The sequence below is a fragment of the Macaca nemestrina genome, chromosome 6, assembly GCF_043159975.1.
Source record: "Macaca nemestrina isolate mMacNem1 chromosome 6, mMacNem.hap1, whole genome shotgun sequence".
NCBI lineage: Eukaryota > Metazoa > Chordata > Mammalia > Primates > Cercopithecidae > Macaca > Macaca nemestrina.
Genome location: NC_092130.1, coordinates 49,240,829 through 49,262,944, shown reverse-complemented (window position 1 = coordinate 49,262,944; position 22,116 = coordinate 49,240,829). Strand labels below are relative to the sequence as shown.

The 22,116-nt window shown below is 40.0% G+C and overlaps 1 protein-coding gene and 1 long non-coding RNA gene across 7 annotated transcripts in view; one reads left to right on the top strand and one right to left on the bottom strand.

The window, feature by feature from the left end:
- Positions 1-5,252: 5,252 nt before the first annotated feature.
- Positions 5,253-22,116, top strand: part of LOC105467204 (LYR motif containing 7) — a 30,864-nt gene continuing 14,000 nt past the window's right edge. Inside the window, exons 1-5 of one of the 5 annotated variants that reach the window (XM_011716693.3) lie at positions 5,253-5,390; positions 14,420-14,492; positions 16,429-16,499; positions 16,663-16,785; positions 20,022-20,103. In XM_011716693.3, coding sequence (XP_011714995.2) covers positions 5,373-5,390; positions 14,420-14,492; positions 16,429-16,499; positions 16,663-16,785; positions 20,022-20,103 — 367 coding nt within the window. In that variant the 5' untranslated portion in view covers positions 5,253-5,372. Of the gene's footprint in view, positions 5,391-5,468; positions 5,612-14,419; positions 14,493-16,428; positions 16,500-16,662; positions 16,838-20,021; positions 20,104-22,116 lie in introns of those variants that run through there. The other 4 variants (XR_011624692.1, XM_011716692.3, XM_011716696.3 and 1 more) reach the window with 4 other exon arrangements.
- The window catches only part of LOC105467205 (uncharacterized), a 49,913-nt gene continuing 33,348 nt past the window's right edge, over positions 5,552-22,116 (bottom strand). The window contains exons 3-4 of one of the 2 annotated variants that reach the window (XR_978699.3): positions 5,948-6,075; positions 5,552-5,740 (exon numbers count right to left, since the gene is read on the bottom strand). This is a non-coding gene — a long non-coding RNA (uncharacterized lncRNA). The remainder of the gene's footprint in view (positions 5,741-5,947; positions 6,076-22,116) is intronic. The other variant, XR_011624696.1, reaches the window with a different exon arrangement.

The following is a 22,116-nucleotide window of genomic DNA, read 5'->3' as shown; positions in this document are numbered from 1 at the left end:
ACGCACCACCACACCCGGCTAATTTTTGTATTTTTAGTAGAGACAGGGTTTCCTCATGCTGGCCAGGCTGTTCTCAAACTTCTGACCTCAGGTGATCCACCCGCCTCAGCCTCCCAAAGTGCTGGGATTACAGGTGTGAGCACAACTGCCTTTTATGATTACACGACTACTCTGTCTTGGCAAAATTATTGAATGTGGTTCCCTTTAATCTCAAATGTGTTCATTTGGTACTTTTGCTATCAAAGACATTACTGGGACAATTGGTAAAATCTAAATAATGCCTATAAGTTAGATAATAGTTTTGAAGTGATGTTAATTTCCTTTCATAACCACAGAAAAATTGTCAAAATCAGTTGGTCTGGGGTGGGGCCCTACAAGTTAGGTTTCTAACTTTCCAGGTGATAACAGTTGCTGCTAGCCTGGGAACCATACTTTAAGAACTACTGATACAAGGGAATGTCTTTGTAGGAAAACCCCACCGAAGTATGTAAGGCTATGGGTGTCATGTCTGCAACTTACTTTCAAATAGTTCAGAGAAAAAGTGTCTGTCTATAGGTAAGTAGAGAAATAGAAAAGGATAAAGCAGTTACAATAAAATGTTAACATTTGGAGAATCTGATTGCAAGGCATATGCAAATTCTATGTATTATTCTTGCAACTTTTTTGTGTCTGAAATTGTCAAAATAAAAAGTTAAAATGTGTGCTGGTTTGGATAATAAAAATATGGTCAGCTTTCATTCCATCTGAAGGCCTTACCATCTGTAGAGTACTGACTCTGAAGTATTTGTCTCTTGACCTACCCCTTCCCTTAATTCCAGACTGGTCTGTGACATACATTACAGCTTATTGACCACCTCCACTTAGATGGCTACCAGGCACTGCGATTTTATTTTGACTGCCTCCACAACAAACAAACCAAAACCTCCTTTTGCAGGATTCTATATCTGCAGTTGGGTGAGCAATTCATCCAATTACTCCAGCCAAAAGCGTTGAAATCATCCTTAAATCTTCTCTCTGTACTTTCAACACACATCACTTAGAATCTAATCACTTACCTCCTCTGCTTCCACTACTCTAATCCAAGCTGCTAACATCTCTTTCCTGGAGTACTTTGAAAGGCTCCTGGTTGGATAACCTCTCTGCTTCCATCGTAGTTAATTTGCCACACAGCACCCAAAATGATCTTTATAAAATATAAATCATAGTAGCACTCTCCTGCTGGTAATATGCTAGTGTATACCATCACAGAATAAAATCCAACATCCTTACCTTGGCTTATAGGGCTCTGTGTGATCAGGCCCATTGCTGCTGCTTCTACCTCATTTCTTTCCATTTCAACCTTATTGACTGGCATCACACAAACTCAGTGTGCTAGGCAGAAGATGCCCATGTCCTAATCCCTGGAGCCTGTGAATGTTACTTTACATGGTAAGTGGGATTTTGTAGATGTGATTAAGTTAAGGATCTTGGAATAGGGAGGTTCCTGCATTATCTAGGTGAACCCAAAGTCATCACAACGGCCCTTGTAAGTGAAAGAGAGACACAGAAGAGTGAGAGTAAGAGAAGATGTGACCACAGGCACAGGTGAGAATCTGAGATTTGAAAATGCTCGGCCGGGTGTGGTGGCTTACGACTGTAATCCCGGCACTTGGGGAGGCTGAGGTGGGCGATCATGAGGTAAGGCGTTTGAGACCAGCCTGGCCAACATGGTGAAACCCTGTCTCTACTAAAAGTACCAAAAATGGCTGGGCGTGGTGGCAGCTGCCTGTAATCCCAGCTACTAGGGAGGCTGAGGCAGGAGAATCGTTTGAACCCGGGAGGCGGAGGTTGCAGTGACCCGAGATAGCGCCATTGCAGCCTGGTCAACAGGGCAAGACTGTTTCAAAAAAAAAAAAAAAAAAAAACAAGCTCCATTATTGGCTTCGAAAATGGAAAGAGTTGGGCCGGGCATGATGGCTCACGCCTGTAATCCCTGCACTTTGGGAGGCCAAGGCGGGCGGATCACGAGGTCAGGAGATTGAGACCATCCTGGCTAACACGGTGAAACCCCACCTTTACTAAAAATACAAAAAATTCGCCGGGCGTGGTGGCGTGCGCCTATGGTCCCAGGTACTCGGGGAAGCTGAGGCAGGAAAATGGCGTGAATCCGGGAGGCGGATCTTGCAGTGAGCCGAGATCGCGCCACTACACTCCAGCCTGGGCAACAGTAGGAGACGCCTTCTCAAAAAGAAAAAAAAACAAGAAAAAAGGAAAAAGAAAAGAAAAAGAAAATGGAAGGAGCCAAAAAACAGGTAGCATTTTGTAAGTCAGAAGTTAACAAACTGAGTTTCACTGAGCTAAAATCAAGTGTTGGCAAGTGTGCATTCCTTCTGGATGCTCTAGGGAAGAAATCATTCCCTCACCTTTTCCAATTTCTAGAGGAGGCTTGCTTGGTTTGCGGCCCCTTCCTCCATCTTCCAAGCCAGCAGCAGAACATCTTCAAACTTCTCCCTAACTCTGCTTCCTTCTTTCACTTATGAGGATCCTTGTGATTACACTGAGTCCACCAGACAATCCAGGATAATCTTCCCATCTCAAAATACTTAATTTAATGACATCTTCAACGCCTCTTGTCGGCCGGGCGCGGTGGCTCAAGCCTGTAATCCCAGCACTTTGGGAGGCCGAGACCATCCTGGTTAACATGGTGAAACCCCGTCTCTACTAAAAAAACACAAAAAACTAGCCAGGCGATGTGGCGGTAGCCTGTAGTCCCAGCTACTCGGGAGGCTGAGGCAGAAGAATGGCGTAAACCCGGGAGGTGGAGCTTGCAGTGAGCTGAGTCCGGCCACTGCACTCCAGCCTGGGCGACAGAGCGAGACTCCGTCTCAAAAAAAAAAAAAAAAAAAAAAAAAAAAACAAACAAACAAAAAAAAAAAACCCAAAGCCTCTTGTCATATATAACATAGTCAGAGATTCCTGAAATCTGAACACAGACATCTTCTGGAGGCCATTATTCTGCCTACTACATAGCTCTGTGAACTTACATGATGAACATGCTGGAATTTCCTGTTCAGTTATGCAACTTATACTTTGAGATACAAACTTTAAAAAGAAAATGAAATTTCAGAACCAAATTTATTAAGCCAAGGGGGCAAAGTTAAGCCCTGAAAACTGAGTCATGTAATACGGCTGTTTTTCTTCTCTGGTGCATGACTATTGTTGCTTCCCGACCTTTGTGTTGAGATGTTATACATTAATCAGACTCCCTATTCTTCATTTCAAACCTAGACTACATAATATTGGAGCTGTAGACCCTTGTGATTGTTACTTTTTTTTTACCATAGAATATTAAACAACCACCTTCGAGTGTAATCAATAGTAGCCAATCAGATCGTAAATCTAGATGTTATCCATTGTTTGAAATGTTGTAATTCTGTTCGGTATCTCCATTTTGTCTTATATAAACGATCTTCACTTTTCTTTACACTGAAAGCACTCATTACCATTCTTTGGTGTCTACATATTCCCATATGACTGCCCTCACACTTTACAGTTGAATAAACCCTTTTAACTGGATCCTTGATTATTTTAGGGTGACAAGACAAACCAGGCCAAGTTCCCAGAACAGCTAGAATAGTGAAGAGCCCACCTCATATGTGGAACAGTTAAAGGAGTCATGCAGATTGATTTAAGAAAAGAGGAGCCACAGAACTGAACTGATTCTGTCATTATAGAACTGTTTTAAAATATCAGCAGATGAGGGACTTTGGTTAACTGAATGCAGGACACTAGCTAGCAAGAAATCACCACAATAAGTTATGAATTTTCAGGAAGCTGCACTATGAGTCTACACTGAAAATGGGGGAGAGGGGATGGGGCACCTTTTAAATCACTGTCAGCATTCAGAAAGCACAATGAAAGGTACAAGATCATCTAGTTTATTGTTTCCTAGATAAAAGACAATATCCAGTATACTTGGCTTAATCGCTTCATTATGTTAAATGTTCTGCAAATCGAATGCACCTTAATTTAAAAAAAATCGATTATCTTGTTTTTCTCAGAATGACTTGCAATAATTCCTTAAAATAACATAGATCACAGAGAAGGAAAAAGGCTTTGGAAATCCATTGGTCCAGATCTTTCATTTTTAATAAGAAGTCAATTTTACCTAAAAGTTAACCTGAAAGGCTATAGGGGTAGGGAAGAACAATTATGCAAGAGGAACAACAGGAAAAGGTTGTGGCGTGTTAGTAATGTGACTATATATAGAGTTTTTTTCTTATTTTATTTTATTTTTATTTTTATTTTTTTGAGACGGAGTCTCCCTCTGTCGCCCAGGCTGAAGTGCAGTGGCCGGATCTCAGCTCACTGCAAGCTCCGCCTCCTGGGTTCACGCCATTCTCCTGCCTCAGCCTCCCGAGTAGCTGCGACTACAGGCGCCTTGCCACCTCGCCCGGCTAGTTTTTTGTATTTTTTAGTAGAGACGGGGTTTCACCGTGTTAGCCAGGATGGTCTCGATCTCCTGACCTTGTGATCCACCCGTCTCGGCCTCCCAAAGTGCTGGGATTACAGGCTTAAGCCACCACGCCCGGCCGAGTTTTTTTCTTGATGCTTGCAAGGTCATAGGTTAAAACGCACTTAAATAAATACCTTATGATTGTTTCTGATTATGATGCTGCTGATTACCCATTTCTTACCTCTTTATCAGCAAAACCAAGGAATAAAGAGAGTTGAATAGGCAAAATATAAAGGGTAAGATTAGGCTTTACGGTCAGGCATAAAGGATTTGCATCCCAGATCTCCATTTACTAGCTGTGCGAACTTCAGCGAGTACTTTAACCTAAACTTCTGAGGAAATAAATGAGAGAATATACGCATAAAATTTTTAGGAGTCAGTTGTTAGGACTTGGCTTTTATTTCTGCACATTTCCAAAGAGATAGTCGCAACTGGGAAACGTTAAAATAAAGTTATTTTACAGACGATCCTATACCGTAAACAGGAGGTAACAAAACACGGGTGCCGATGCCATCCACTAAATACAAACCCAGTCAGCCTAGCAGAGGATCCCTGCGCCGGAAGTAACTGTGCCCCTAACCAAAATGGCGTCCAGGTGATTTCCGTTCTCTTCTGGCCAGTAATTGGGCTCTGGGACTCCTCGCGATTTTACCAGTGCCCATCCGTTTAGCAAATGGCTTTGGGAAACGCCCGTTTAGCAAACGCCTTCTCCGTCCTCCGTAGGAGGGCGGGGCTAAAAGGGAGATGCTGTCTGGTGATTGGTTGTGGCGCGTTAGTAACGGGGCTACAGGGAGTTGGACAGTTCAGTCTTTGATTGGTTGCTGAGAGGCGGGGCTAGTCTACTGCTCCGGAGGTAGCGGCCGCGGTGAGGAGAGCCATGGCACAGGCAGCCAAGGTGACAGGGCCCGGGAAGGGGTGGGTACGGTGCCGTCGGGGAGGGTGTGTTCGCGGCCTTGAGAAAACTCTCTGGAGTCTCTGGAGGCTGGGGCTCCGGACCCTTTTCGGAGGATGTGGCTGTTACCCCAGAGAAGCCAGATGACCAACTCCGAGGGTTTGTGCAGGTGCGGAGGAGAGCGGGAGGCACCAGTGTGGTTCCTACTTCTTGGTACTAACTTGGTACGCAGTGTTTATCCATGATACAAATCCGCGACTTGAGTTCCGCCCTCTTTTCATCTTCAGACCGAGTGTTTGTCTGAGGGACCCATTTCACATCCCTGGGAAGTATAGGAGACGCCAGAGGCTGACCTGAGCAACAGCAGTTCAATGAGGTGAAAAGTTTATTCGGATAAACAGAAGGTGCACAAAAGTCTAGCAGCCAAGGAAACCGAACCCCAACAAAATTACTTGTCAAAAGTAACATAGCAATACAGAGCAGGGCCTGGTGAGACCTGAGCTCACTGAATGAGCTTGGGATGTGGTGGCTGTGCTCCGATCATCTCTCTGAGTACCTACCGGGTCTCAGATTCATTTCTCACACCCAAGCATGATGCACGTTCCTGCCCAGCGCACAATTCTCATTGGCAGCCATCCTTTAACGTTTAACATCAGCATGGCCAATTGGGATCTGTAGTTGTCACTGCCTGAAACATAAACATGGGGAAATGGCCTGTTATAATATGGTGAAGTTAAGCAGTTTAGGGAACCACCAAGCAGCCCTCGTGTACTTTTGTACATAATGTCACAGGACCAATAGAAACAGAATTGCTCAGGGTTATTCATTCAAAAATTTCTTTGAATATCCATAATAGCTATTATTATAGCCAACAACCAGCAGGCTATATTATCTAAGCATAGTGGATGCAGCAATAAGCTGAACATCCTTGCCTTCATAAAGAAATCTAGCAGGTGGGGAGACCTTAAACAGTTATTTAATTACAGTTGTAATAAATGCTGTGATTTGAAACTACAGTGTTTTGTGAGCATATAAATAGGATTTCACATAAGATCTCTCAAGGGGCTGGGTGCAGTGGCTCACACCTGTAATCCCAGCACTTTGGAAGGCCGAGGCGGGAGGATCACATGAGGTCAAGAATTTGAGACCAGCCTCGGCAACATGGTGAAACCCCATCTCTACCAAAGATACAAAAATTAGCTGGGCATAGTGGCGGGTGCCTGTAATCCCGCTACTCGGGAGGCTGAGGCACAAGAATTTCTTGAACCTGGGAGGTGGAGGTTGCAGTGAGCCGAGACTGTGCCACTACACTCTAGCCTGGGTGACAGAGCAAGACTTCACCTCAAAAAATAAGTAAATAATCTCTCAAGGAAGTTCAGACCTGACGTTTGATTAGAAATTAGCTACAGTAGAGAAAAAAGCATTCCAGAAAGGGCAACTAGCACATGAAAAATCCTCGAAGTGGGGATTTGGTTGGAAAACTTGGATACAAATGAAATTAAGTAGGATTCATTCCCAAAACACTTTTGGTAGAGCCTACAATGTATAGAAGGCACTTATGCTACATGTGGGAAGATACAAAGGTGACCAATCCAACAAGGGTGACAACAAGACCCTATGTCCAAAAAAAAAAAAAAAAGAGGAAAGTGAAACCTAGCACAGAAATTATAACCCTTAAAATTAATCCATTATTCAAGAAAATTGAGGCGAAAAGGCTGTTACTTGTCCAAGCTTACATTAAGTGACAATCTCAGATTCAAACTGATCTGACTATAAAGAATCCACTTTTCATCTACACTGCCTAAGTCTGTCCAATCAGTATAGGTAAATAAGGAAGATAATACAGTCTGTGACCTGGCTTTCTGCATTTTAATAAAAGTTTATCTGCTGCAAGGTAATGTTAACTCCAATAGTGCTATGGCAATAATGATAACATTTTCTTACACTAGTCCTCTTAAATTAGGGATGCTAATTTGTTGTACTAATGGTGTACTTTAAATAGCATATAAAACCATTAGGTTTACTTACTTCTCATTTTTTAAATCCCATGCAACATATCTTCTCTGCTCTTGCAATATTACAGTCCCTGGGATTCTATGATGCTTGCAAAGTCCGTATTTTTACCAACAATCTCTTCAAGGCAATCCAGGCTTTTACTATCAAGCACTCAGAATTATTCCAGCCTCTACACATTACTCAATCCAAAGCCACTTCCAGATTTTTAGATACAGGCATACCCAGGTGATGCTGCGGATTTGGTTCAAGGCCACAGCAACAAAGTGTATATTGAAGTAAAGCGAATAACCCATGTTTTTTGGTCCCAGTGCATATAAAAGTTATGTTTATACTATAATGTAGTCTATTAAGTGTGCAGTAGCATGTCTTTAGAAAGTACATACGTTGGCTGGGAAAGGTGGCTCATGCCTGTATCCCAGCCCTTTGGGAGGCCCAGGCGGGTGGATCACGAGGTTAGGTGTTTGAGACCAATCTGGCCAACACAGTGAAACCCTGTCTCTACTAAAAATACAAAAATTAGCTAGGCGAGGTGGCAGGCGCCTGTAGTCCCAGCTGCTCGAGAGACTGAGGCAGGAGAATGGCGTAAACCCAGGAGGCAGAGCTTTCAGTGAGCCAAGATCCGGCCACTGCACTCCAGCCTGGGCGACAGAGCGAGACTCCGTCTCAAAAAATAAAAAAATAAAAAAATAAGGAAGTACATACCTTAAATAAATAATACTTTTTTTGCTACAAAATGCTAACAATTATTTGAGCTTTCAGAAAGTAATCTTTTTGCTGATGAAAGATCTTGTGTCGATGTTGATGACTGCTAATTGATCAGATTGGTGGTTGCTGAAAGTTAAGATGACTGTGACAGTTTCTTAAAATAAGACTACAGTAAAACTGACCACATTGGTTGACTCTCTCACACACAAAAGATTTATCTGTAGCATGCAATGCTGTTTGATAACATTTTACCCACAGTAGGGCGTCTTCCAAAATTGGATTCAGTCCTCTCAATCCCGGCCACTACTTTATCAACTGAGTTTATATAATATTCTAAATCCTTTGTTGGTATTTCAACAATGTTTACAGCATCTTCACCACGAGTGAAGTGATGTGAGTGATGATCTTCATAAACTCAAGAATCCACTTTCTTTGCTCATCCATAAGAAGCAGCTCCTCATGCATTTAAGTTTTATCGAGATTGCAGCAATTCAGTCACATCTTAAGGCTCCACTCCTTATCCTAGTTTCACTTGCACTTTCCACATATCTGCAGTTAATTCCTCCACTGAAGTCTTGAACCCCTCAAAGTCATCCATGAGTGTTCAGATAAGTTTCTTCCAAATGCCTGTTATTGTTGCTATTTTGACCTCCTCTCTTGAATTCTCTGAATGGCATCTGGAATGGTGAATCCTTCCCAGGAGGTTTTCAATTTACTTTGCCTAAATTCATCAGAGGAATCACTATCTATGGCAGCTATAGCCTTATGAGTCTTTTAAATAAGACTTAGAAGTCTGGCTCACGCCTCTAATCCCAACACTATCGGAGGCTGAGGTGGGCAAATTGCTTGAGTTCAGGAGTTCAAGACAAGCCTGGGCAACATGGCAAACCCATCTCTACAAAAAGTAAAAAAAATAGCTCAACATGGTGGCATGCACCTGTGTGCCCAGCAACTTTGGAGGCTGAGGTGGGAGGATCGCTTGAGCCCAGGAGATCGAGGCTTCAGTAAGCCATGATCGTACCACTGCACTCCAGCCTGGGTGACAGAACAAGGCCCTGTCTCAAAAAAAAAGGACTTGAAAGCCAAAATTACTACTTGACCTTGACCTGTGGGGCTGCAAAATGGATGTTGTATTGGCAGTCATGAAAACAATATTAATTTCCTTTTACATCTCCATCAGAGCTCTTGGGTGATGACGTGTGTTGTCAGTGAGCAGTAATATTTTGAAAGGAATCTTTTTTTTTTTTTTTTCTGAGCAGATCTCAACAGTGGGCTTAAAATATCAGTGAACCATGCTTTAAACAGATGTGCTTTGTTGATTTGTAGAGCATAGGTAGAGTAGATTTAACATAATTCTTAAGGGTCCTAGGATTTTTGGAATGACAAATTATCATTGACTTCAACTCAAAGTCACCAGCTGCATTAACTCTTTTTTTTTTTTTTGTGACGGAGTTTTGCTATTGTTGCCCAGGCTGGAGTGCAATAGCGCAATCTCGGCTCACCGCAACCTCCGCCTACCGGGTTCAAGCGATTCTCCTGCCTCAGCCTCCCGAGTAGCTGGAATTGCAGGCATACGCCACCATGCCCGGCTAATTTTGTATTTTTAGAAGAGATGGGGTTTCTCCATGTTGGTCAGGCTGGTCTCAAACTCCCGACCTCAGGTGATCTGCCTGCCTCGACCTCCCAAAGTGCTGGGATTATAGGCGTGAGCCACTGTGCCCGGCCTTTTTTGGGTGTTTCTTTGTTTGTTTGTTTGTTTTGTTTTGTTTTGTTTCAGACAGGGTCTCACTCTGTCACCCATCCTGGAGTGCAGTGGCGTCATCTTGGCTCTCCACAACCTCTGCCTCCCAAGCTCAAGAGATCCTCCCACCTCAGCCTCCTGAGTAGCTTGGACTACAAGCACCCTCCACAACACCTGGCTAATTTTTTTTATTTTTTGTAGAGACAGGGTTTGGCCATGTTGCCCAGGCTGTTTTTTTTGTTTTTTTGTTTTTTTGTTTTTGAGACAATCTCGCTCTGTTACCCAGACTGGAGTGCAGTGGCATGATCTCGGCTCACTGCAACCTCCACCTCCCAGGTTCAAGCAAGTCTCCTGCCTCAACCTCCCGAGTAACTGGGATTACAGGTACCCACCACCACGCCCAGCTAATTTTTTATATTTTTTAATAGAGACAGGGTTTCACCATGTTGGCCAGGCTGGTCTTGAACTCCTGAGCTCAAGCGATCCACCCCCATCAACTTCCCAAAGGGCTGAGATTACAGGGGTGAGCCACTGTATCCAGCCTGCATTAGCTTATTAAGAGCTAATTAAGCTCTTATTAATAAGGATATTTCACATTTTACTTCCCTGTTCGTGAGTTAATAGACATTTAGGTTATTTCTGTTTTTCACTATTATGAATAATACTACCATGAACATGAGCATACATGTTTTTATGTGAACATATGTTTTCATTTGTCTTGAATATATACCTAGTAGTAGAATTTCTGAGTCATGACTGTAGGTTTAACTTTTTTTAGCATCTGCCAAGCTGTTTCCCAAAGCAGCTGTACCATTTTAAATGCCAAACAGCAAAGTATAAGAGTTCCTATTTTTCCATGTCCTTGTCAACTCTTTTTATTGACTGTCTTTTTTACGGTAGCCATTCTACTGGGATGAAACGGTATCTCATTAAGGTTTAGATTTTTATTTCCGGATGGCACATGACATTGAACATTTTTCCATGGCTTATTGGCCATTTATGGTTGTTTTTGGGGGGGGGAGGAAATATCTATTCAAATCCTCTGACTGTTTTTATTTTTCTTAATTTTATTTTAGATTCAGAGAGTACATATGCAGGTTTATTACGTGGGTAAATTACATAATGGTGAGGTTTGGGCTTCTAGTGAACCCATCACCCAAATAATGAGTATTGTACCCAGTAGGTAATTTTTCCACCCTCAACCCCTTCCTATCCTCCTCCCTTTTGGAGTCTCCACTGTCTATTATTTCCATGTTCTATCCATGTGTACCCATTGTTTAGCACCTACTTATAAGTGAGAATATGCAGTATTTGATTTTCTGTTTCTGAGTTATTTCATTTAAGATAATGGTCTCCAGCAGCTGCTGCAAAGAACATGATTTCATTCTTTTTTAGTATTCCATGGTGTATATATACCACATTTTCTCATTTGTGTCCTATAAAGCAAACAGCTGCCCTCAAAGTTCTATTAGCACCTAGTACTTTAACATCTTTGATGCTATTATTACTATAAAAATTACCCACAGCTGAGCCCTTTAAGTACCTTATATGATCACATTTTTTCCCAATTCTTCATCTTTAAATTAATAACTGCCTTTTTCAAATGATTACTTTTAAAAAATCCTTTAATAGATATCCTAGATATCTATTCCCAAATTCTAGGCAAAACCAGTCTACCAGTTTCATTTTTCCTAGCAATACCTTTTCTGGAGCAATTCAGTCTTTTGCTATAGTCCTGCCTAGTTGCTTTCTAGTCTGCCTGCACAAATGTTGACTAGCATTTGTCCTTCCCCATGGTCTTTTATTCTCCCATGTTAGACCACCTGTCTCCTGGGTTCCCATGTCTTTTCCTTTTGTGGTTAATTTCTTTATTTTGGTGGAGCATATTCTTCTGTAGCCTTCCAATAAAGTGTGTATGACAATAAGAGACTTTGCATTTCTGAAAATATGTATTTGCCCTTGTCTTTGAGTGATAGTGTATCTATGGTGTTCTAAAGCAGACATTTTTTCAAAACTTGAATATGTTATTCCATTGTCTTCTTACAGTAGTGCTATTTAGAAATCAGGTACCATTCTGATTTTTTCCATCCTTTACATGTGAACTGTTTTTTCTCTGAGATTTTTCTCATCAGCATCACACTGAACTTACATAATGCTGTGCTGTGTTATGAGTTTTATGTTGAGCATTTGATGGAACTCTTTCTATCTTGTAATTAATGTGCCTTACTTGGTGAAATTTTTTTTCTTCCCTTTTACCCAAATATTAAGTGAAAATTTTAAAATTTCTTCCCTTGCTTTTCTCTCTTCTCTCTTGTTGGCCCTTCTGCCAATCTAGCTGTTGGGCCTTCTCCCTTAATTTTCTTATCTTCCCTCTCCTCAATTTCTGTTTCTGAACTTTTATTCTACATCTGGGCAGTTTTTCACAACTTAACCCTTACTTTCACCTGTTTGATATCCAAGAGTTTTTGGGAGTTTTTGGAATGTTCCTTTTTAAATTTACTGTAGTTTTTCATTGATGTTATTCCATCTCTGCAATAACATGTTTCTGAGGAAGTCTTTTATGACTGCTTCGTTTTTGTTTTATTTTTAAGTTTTTTTGCTCTGTTTCTTATTTCTGTTTTCATGTCTGCTTTTGATGTAATAGGTTTTCTAATATATGTAAAACACTTAAAATAGTGTCTAGCACACAGTATGCTTAGTAAATGTCAGATGTTATTTGTAGAACAGACTGGAGGACAGGAGGGTGTGGTGGCAAAGTGACAGACTTTTATAAGTAGTCTAAGAGATGGGGAGTGCCTGAACGTAAGTGGTTTTGTTGATAGAGGATATAAGAAAGATTACAGAGACATTCCTAAAGTTTCCACAACAAGAGTAAGGTAGAATAAAAGGATGGCCTACAGATTTCTGGCTTCAGAAACTTGGTGGCCTCCAATAAGTAAAATAGAGAAGAGTAGAGGAAGAGAAATACTGAGAGAACAATATTGAGTACCTTTTTGGACTTGAGAGTGTGAAGTGACCTCAGCCTATCACTAAAGCCTCTTCACAATCTGTCTTTTACCAAAATGCCAGACTCTTTGCTTTTTTTTTTTCAATATAGACTCAGAATATTCGTAAGTCTCAACATTTCACTTGTCTTTTATGAAACAGCAATTAGAAGGGCCAGGCACAGTGGCTCACAGCTGTAATCCCAGCACTTTGGGAGGCCGAGGTGGGCAGACCACCAGGTCAGGAGTTCGAAACCAGCCCAGCCAACATGTGAAGCCCCATGTCTAATAAAGATACAAAAAATTAGCTGGGCGTGGTGGCACGCGCCTGTAATCTCAGCTACTTGGGAGGCTGAGGCAGGAGAATCGCTTGAACCTGGGAGGCGGAGGTTGCAGTGAGCCGAGATCGTGCCATTGCCCTCTAGCCTTGGTGACAAGGTAAAACTCCATCGCAAAAAAAAAAAGATAAAGAAAGAATAGCAATTAAATTTGTCTAAATTATCTAAAACATCTTCCTTCTGTGGCCTCTTTTAAGATGCAATAAATTCTTACTTTTGTATATGTGTGTGTATGATATTAAGAGCAGATTAAAACTTCAAGAGGTTAAGAAAAATGAGAACAGATACATACCAGATTGGTAAAGTAGCAGACTGGTTTTTAGCATGAGGATTACTAACTTTTTAACCGTCCTTATATTGTTTTATTTATTTCAAATAACTTTGTATTATTTTTGTAAATAAGGCTAAAAATGTTTTTAATGTAGAGATAAATAATCAAAGGAAAGTTATTTTGGCAAGTCCTGGTTTTCACCAACTATTTTTGAAAATAATCTTTGAAACAAACAGAAAAGGAATACTGTTTAATCCTTGTAATATAATTTGTGTAAAATGTGAAGTGTTTTCCTTTTGAGGTCTGAATTCTGATTTTCTTTTGCTTTTTCTTTTCTTTTCTTTCTTTTTTTTTTTTTTTTGAGACAGGGTCTTGCTCTGTCACCCCGGCTGGAGTATAGTAGTGCAGTCAGAGCTCATTGTAGCTTCAACTTCCTGCACTCAAGCAATCCTCCCACCTCAGGCGCCCAAGTAACTAGGACCACAGACCACCATGGCCTGATTAATTTTTAAAAAATATTTTGGCCGGGTGTGGTGGCTCACGCCTATAATCCTAGCACTTTGGAGGCCGAGGCAGGTGGATCAATTGAGGTCAGGAGTTGGAGACCAGCCTGGACAACATGGTGAAACCTTGTGTCTACTAAAAATACAAAAATTAGCCGGGCTTGGTGGCAGGTGCCTGTAATCCCAGCTACTCGGGAGGCTGAGGCAGGAGAATTGCTTGAAACCAGGAGGCCGTGGTTGCGGTGAACCAAAATCATGCAAGATCATGCCACTGCACTCCAGCCTGGGCGACAGAGTGAGACTCCATGTCAAAAAAAAAATTTTTTTTTTTTTTGTAAGGATGGGGGTCTCACTATATCACCCAGGGTCTCGAACTTATGGGCTCAAGCGGTCCTGCTACCTCAACTTCCCAAAGTACTGGGATTACAGGCGTGAGCCACTGTGCCAAGCCTTGAATTCTGATTTTCTTAACAGGTTTTACAGCTCTTTAAAACACTGCACAGAACCAGACAACAAGTTTTTAAGAATGATGTCAGAGCATTAGAAGGTAAGTATGTTCTTTACCCTTTTGGAGCCAGTCTACTTTTTAGATTACTACTAATCTACCTCAGAAACCCTGTGTGGTCAAGACCCATCTTAGGGAATGACCTTCACTGCCTCTCCCTAATGTCTTTTTAAAAGATTAGCTTATATTACACTTATTTGAGAAATATCTACTTAAAGAAAAATTTTTAAAGATCAAGTCTTCATAAAGAGTGGGTCAGAAAAAAAGGCGAGGGACCAGAATTTCAGTGTTTATCATTGCTTGCCTTATATTCACGCCATTGAACTTTCTGTTACGTAATCAAATTTTCACACTCTCTAGGGCCAGATATTACCACGTTGTTAATGTCTCATGTCAGTTTAAAAGAGCAGCTGTGAAAGAGAATCCATTCTAAATGATTCCAAATTCAGTATCTCCCTGTTTTAAGTAGTGTCTATCTTATCTGGAAGTCACAGGCTCTGAAATTTAGGTTCTGTGTTATTCATGTTCAGTTCCACTCCTCATATATTTCTAAACTTCCTTAAGAGTGCACCTAGGTAAAGTGTCCCCACTATTTCCAGGGATTTAAGTTTTTGTAACTCATCAAAAATAATTTCTGAATGAATAAGATATATGTATTGTATTATATGTAGTTTACATGAATTCCTGATTTAATTCTTGTAACATCTCTGTGAGATAATCGCTATTATAATTCCTATTTTTACAAATAAGAAAATTGACAAAATGTGAAAATATTTGTCCCACATCATACTTAGTAAGAGGTGACCTGGGATTTAGCCTAAGCAATCTGATTCAAAAGTCCAAACTCTAAACCACATTACGTATTGAAATAAATATATGCAACATAGGCAGGCTCAGTGGCTCACACCTGTAATCCCAGCACTTTGGGAGGCCGAGGCAGGCGGATTACTTGAGGATTAATTGAGGTCAGGGGTTAGAGACCAGCATGGCCAACATGGTGAAACCCTGCCTCTACTAAAAATACAAAAATTAGCCAGGCATGGTGGCACACACTTGTAATCCCTTGAGGCAGGAGAATTGCTTGAACCCAGAGGCAGAGGTTGCAGTGAGCCGAGATCACGCCACTGCACTCCAGCCTGCGCAACAAAGCAAGACTCCATCTGGGAAAAAAAAAAAAGAAAAAAAAAAAAAAAATATATATATATATAAATAAAAAACATGTATATGTATATATATGTATGTATATATACACACACACAACATAGAAGGAAGTTTTTATAGTATTTATCAACATGGAATATTTTTGTTGCTTTAAATTTTTTAAGTGGAATAGTTATAAGAACAGCTAACAATTTGTTGCATATTTGCTAAGCACTTTGTATGGATTGTTCCATTAAATGCTCACAGCAGCACAATAAGGCCAGTGAGATTCTATCGAAGTATGCTGCTATAATGATATCAAACTCTCAGTGGTATATGTAAACAAAAGTTTTATTTGTCACTCACTTTATATGTCAGCCAAGACACTTAAAATTTTACATATATGTACACATATATCCTGTTTGCTGCCAATCTTTGTGTACCTGTGTTATGTAGTTTAACATACTTGTATTGAATTTTACCATCTTAAAAAAGCATTTTAATAGAAATCCTTAGATTTATAAAAATAAAACATTGAAGTAGATTTATTATAATTCAGTAGGTGTAGGTATACAAATGAATTTGAGAGTAAAAATCAGTGAAAGAAAAAATATTAGAGTGCCAAAGGTTTATAGTAGATTTACCTACAAACTTGTCACCCTGTCAAAAGCTCTCCCAGAGACTTCATTAATAATTTCTGGTTCTTATGCTTTGTTGTTTCATGAGGGCAATTTCTATACTGGAGAAGTAGCCATTCATATTAAATAACGTGTAAATTATTGAGATAAGAATTATAGATTACAAAAGCAAGTAACTATATGTATTTTTCTCCTTGTAGCAGCCAGAATAAAGATAAATGAAGAATTCAAAAATAATAAAAGTGAAACTTCTGCTAAGAAAATAGAAGAGGTACAGTAATTTTTTCAATTACAGTAAAACTTATACAATTATCTTGTCAAAGAGGAAATGATGAAGATAGAGGGATTATGTAAAATAAAAACTATTACTTGATAGTTAAGGCCATCACAACTGTAGATAACCTTCACTTACTTGGTATGGCTCACCTCCTCAGGGTCGTCTGCCAACACCAAAATACAGCAAGGTACACCATGAACAGAACCTGGAAATAGCCATGGTGAAAGCCAGAGCAGCTGAACAAACCCAGGAACCTACAGAAATTCTATCTTCACTTAAAGCAAGTGACTGAAACTAAAGAGAATCAGTGTTGTAGTAACTCAACTAGAGAAGTAAACTAATTTTTAAATATATATATTGATTAATTCATTTTAAAATAATAATTTCATTATATGTTAAAAAGTAACATGATATTTATGAAAAATAACTATTTTAAAAAATTTAGTGAGAAGAGTGGTACTAGTTTTTTTGTTTTTGTTTTTGTGGGTTTTTTTTGAGGTAGAGTTTCGCTCTTGTTGCCCAGTTTGGAGTGCAGTGGCATGATCCCAGCTCACTGCAACCTCCACCTCCGGGTTCAAGCAATTCTCCTGCCTCAGCCTCCCGAGTAGCTGGGATTACAGACCCATGCTACCACACCCAGCTAATTTTTGTAGTTTTAGTAGAGATGGGTTTCACCATGCTGGCCAGGCTGGTCTTGAACTCCGGACCACAGGTGATCCACCTGTCTCAGCCTCCCCACGTTCTGAGATTACAGGCATGAGCCACTGTGCCCAGCCCCCTGCAATATGTTTTTTAGGTTGAAGTATATGAAGAAAATTCAGCCTCACACAGATTTATAATTGGAAAAGAGTAGAACAGCCTTTTAGATCATTGTGATTTTTTCTTTTCTTTATTTTTTTTGGGTAGAGATGAGGTCTCGCTTTGTTGCGCAGGCTGGTTTCAAACTCCTGGCTTAAGCGATCCTCCTGCCGTGGCCTCCCAAAGTTCTGGGATTACAGGCATAAGCCACATAATTCTGAATATTTTTTAATACTACACCTTGACATGTGGTAATTTCTTTTTTTTTTTTTTTTTTTTTTTGAGACGGAGTCTCACTCTGTCACCCAGTTAAAGGTTAGTTTCAGTGTGCAACTCTGTTATCTGTCAGACCAATGGAATTTTTTGGAGAGGGGGTTCCAAGATTCATGCAGACCACCTCCTCCTCATCTCCTCTGGCCCCCCTAATCCCTTGTTCCTCAACTAGCCTTGTTTCCAGTCTTACATCTAGGACTTGGCTGAGGAGACCCATTATTTTCTCCTTCTCTGCCCTGTTAAGCCCCTTCCCAGGTGTCAGGAGGTGAGGCTTTGCTCTCCCACAGCCCTCTCCATGGCAGTTAATTACAGCTCCCTCCTTTTGATGCTCAGACCAAAAACCTTGGTGCTTTCTTGACTGCTTTTCTTCTCTCACACTTATATCCAATCTGACAGCAAATCCTGTTGGCTTAAATCTCAAAATATTATTATATACAGAACTCAGCTACTTCTCATCCTCCCTGTCATTATCCCTGAGTCCAAGCCACCATCATCTCTCTTGTTACAACAGCCTCCTAATGGGCCTCCTGCTTTCAGCCTCACTCCCTACAGCCTATTCTCAGTACTATTAAAGACAGAATAAACCTTAAAAAAAGAAAAAAAAGGCATATCTCAGCACTCTGCTACTCACAACCCCATGACTCTTCATCTCATTCAAGAAAAATCTAAAGTGCCTAACATGACCTACAAGACTGTCTGTGATCTGACCTTTGTTACCTTGCCACCTCAGCTTGAATCACATCCCCCTCACTCCCGATCTCAGCCCCTTCTTTGAGGGTCCTTGAATTTACCAAAAAGTTTCCTCACTTAGGGTTTTTATGCTGTTGCCTCTTCTTGGGATTTTCTCTCACATGCCCTCAAAGCTTCATTTCGGTAGACCAATGAACTTTAATTGATATTTCCCTGTGAATGGACTTTTTACCCATGCATGATTTTGTAACATCATGCAGTGATGATTTAGAAAATACAGGTTCATTAAATACTACAGATCTTCCAGATGTTTTCATAGTTCATTATATATTTTTAAGTTACATCTATCAATACTAATATCCATCTCATCAGAAAAATCTTTAAGGCTGGGCACAGTGGCTCACACCTGTAATCCCAACACTTTTAGAGGCTGAAGTGGGAGGGTCCCTTGAGCCCAGGAGTTCAAGGCTGCAGTGAGTTATGATTACACCACTGCGCTCCAGCCTGGGTGACAAAGCAAGACCTTGTCTCAAAAACAAAGCAAGAAAAATATACTGAAGTATTGTGAAGCTGTCAAGCTTACCCTGGCAGATACGAGTTCTCCAGAATTCTGATATTTGCTTGAAAGCGTCAGTTTTGTCATTGTAGCAAATGCTGTCAGTTGTTTTCTTTGAAGTGACACACTCTCACACTCTTCTAAGAAAATGTCTGCCAAATAGCTAAGTCTGAATAATCTTAATTCGTCAGTGGTTCTGTCAAGTAAAAAATGGTATTTTGATGGAGAAAGCTCTACTGCTCACAACTCAAACCATGCAGAAGGCTGTAGTGTTTTGAAAGTAATTTTGACCTCATAGATCCCTGAAAGGGTCTCAGGGTCTCTCAAGTACATTATTATTTGATGAGGTCTGAAACTCAAAGAGGTGATTAACCCAAGGCCATATACTTAATTAATGATACAGCCAAAGTTGGAGTTCAAGTGTTCTGAACATCTAACTCTATAAAAGATTCAACTGCCCTCCCAAAAATGTGCATTTTAAACATACTTAAAAATACACATTGTAACAAAAAATACTCTAAATCTGTTTTGGAAGAAAATATAGAATTGATAGATAAAAGTTAAAAATATATGCATATCTGAGCTTTCTATACTACTAGGAAAGGTTATAAAAAGTTAAAAACGGTACAGTAGTCCCCCTTTATCCTTGGGGGATACATTTTAAGATCCTCAGGGGATGCCTCAAATCTGTGATAGTACCAAATCCTATATACTATGTTTTTATTATATATACTTTTCTATGATAAAGTTTAATTTATAAATTAGACACAGTACTCTTGTGCTTTGGAGCCATTATTAAGTAAAATAAGAGTTACTTGAATATAAGCACTGCAGTGTGGCAACAGTCAATCTTGATAACCAAGATGGCTACTAAGTGACCACAGGTGGACAGTGTATACAACATGGATATGCTGGACAAATAAATGATTCACATCCCAGACAGGCTGGAGCAGATGGCATGAGATTTCATCATGCTACTCAGAGTGGCGTGTGATTATAAACTTATACATTATTTATTTTGGGAATTTTCTATTTAATATTTTCAGACTGCAGTTGACCATGGTTAACTGAAACTGCAGATAAGGAGAAACTACTGTATTACCTGAAAAGAAATTATAGTAAAACTATCATTTTCAAAAACAGTACATTCATATGAAACACCTAAAGGACTTATTCTATTTGTTTGGTTTTCTTAACAGCTAATGAAAATAGGTTCTGATGTTGAATTATTACTCAGAACATCTGTTATACAAGGTATTCACACAGACCACAATACACTGAGTAAGTAGAATTAAAGAAAAATGGTTTAACCGTACTGTGTTTTAAAATATTGAATAATTATAGCACATGTAATGCTGAGTGGTAAAACAGCTTGATTTTGCCAGGCAATGTGGTATATAGCATATATATTTTACAAGGTTATAGTCTATCATATTGAATTATGAAACTTTGTTTTACCACATTTGTTTCCTTTTAATTAATTTTTATTTTTTGTTTTTATCTTGTTATATTTCAAAACTAATTACAAAGACAGTACAACTATATATTTTTATCATATTTATTTACAGTTCTTAATTTTTCTGGCATTTATCACTTACCTAGACTATTTCTTTACCTTTTACTCTATAATGACTTTTGCTTTTCATTTTTTGGTTTTTTTGAGATGGAGTCTCACTCTGTCGCCCAGGCTGGAGTGCAGTGGTGCGATCTTGTGTCGCTGCAACCTCCACCTCCTGGATTAAAGCATTTCTCATGCCTCAGCCTCCCAACTAGCTAGGACTACACCACCATGCCCAGCTAATTTTTGTATTTTTAGTAGAAACAGGGTTTTACTATGTTGGCCAGGCTGGTCTCAAACTCCTAACCTTAGGTGATCCACCTGCCTCGGCCTCCCAAAGCACTGGGATTACATGCATGAGCCATCATGCACCTGGCCTATAATTAGTTATTTTAATTCAGAAGATTTAGGATTATAGGAAATGGAAATATAGTTGAGGATCCTCCATTGTACCTCAAGACTCCAGATGGTGCTTCAGCAAAATCTCATTTCACATAACATTTTGTTTTTGTTCTCTAAAGTATCTTTGGGGACAGTAACAACAAAAAGATGACATTCAAAATTGTTGGCCAGGTGCAGTGGCTCATTCCTGTAATCCCAGCACTTTGGGAGGCCAAGGCAGGAGTCTCAGTTGAGCCCAGGAGTTCAAGACCAGCCTGGGCAACATGACAAAACCTCGCCTCTACAAAAAATACAAAAGTTATCAGGATGCGGTGGTGCACACCTGTAGTTCCAGCTAGTAGGGAGGCTGTGGTGGGAGGGTCACTTGAGTCCAGGAGGTTGAGGCTTTAGTGAGCCGTGAGTATGCCACTGCAATCCAGCCTGGGTGACAGAGTAAGATCCTGCCTCAAAAAATATATATATTGAAAGGCTTTGTTTTTTAAGCAGACTATGGAAGTATAACACACAAACAAAAAAGTACTCAATTTTTAATTGTATAGCTCAGTGAATTTTCATAAAATGAAATACCGTGTAACTAACATGCACAACAAGCCACGTGTAAAAAAAAATTGGCCTTTCTGATGGATATGTGGTAGTAACACATTGTGATTTTAATTTATATTTCTCTGGTAACTAATGAACTACAAGGACCTCTTCAGTTATTTAGTGGACATTTGGATATTCCTTTTTATGAAGTGCCTGTTTGAGTCTTTTGTCCATTTTTCTAAAGGGTTATCTGCCTTTTTATTGTTGATTTAAAGGATTTCTTTATATGTTCTGAATATAGAAATTTGGTGGGTATATGTATTACAAGAATCTTTGACTTTGTGGCTTTCCTTTTCACTTTGGTAGTGTTATCTTTCTATGAGAAGTTCTTAATGTAGTCATATTTTGAATTTTTTAATAATTAGTGCTTTTTAATTCTATTAAAGAAACCTTTGCCTAGCTCAAGCAAGATCGTGAGGAGATCCCCCTATGCTTTCTTCCAAAAGCTTTACTGTAGGCTGGGCACAGTGGCTCACACTTGTAATCCCTGCACATTGGGAGGCCGAGGCAGGTAGATCACTTGAGGTCAGAAGTTCAAGATGAGCCTGGGCAACATGGTGAAACCCCGTTTTACTAAAAATACAAAACTTAGCCAGGCATGGTGGCGCATGCCTGTAATTCCAGCTACTCGGGAAGCTGAGGAAGGAGAATCACTTGAATGTGGGAGGCAGAGGCTGCAGTGAGTCAAGATGATACACTGTACAGCCTGGGCAACAGAGTGAGACTCCATCTCAAAAAAAAAAAAGGTT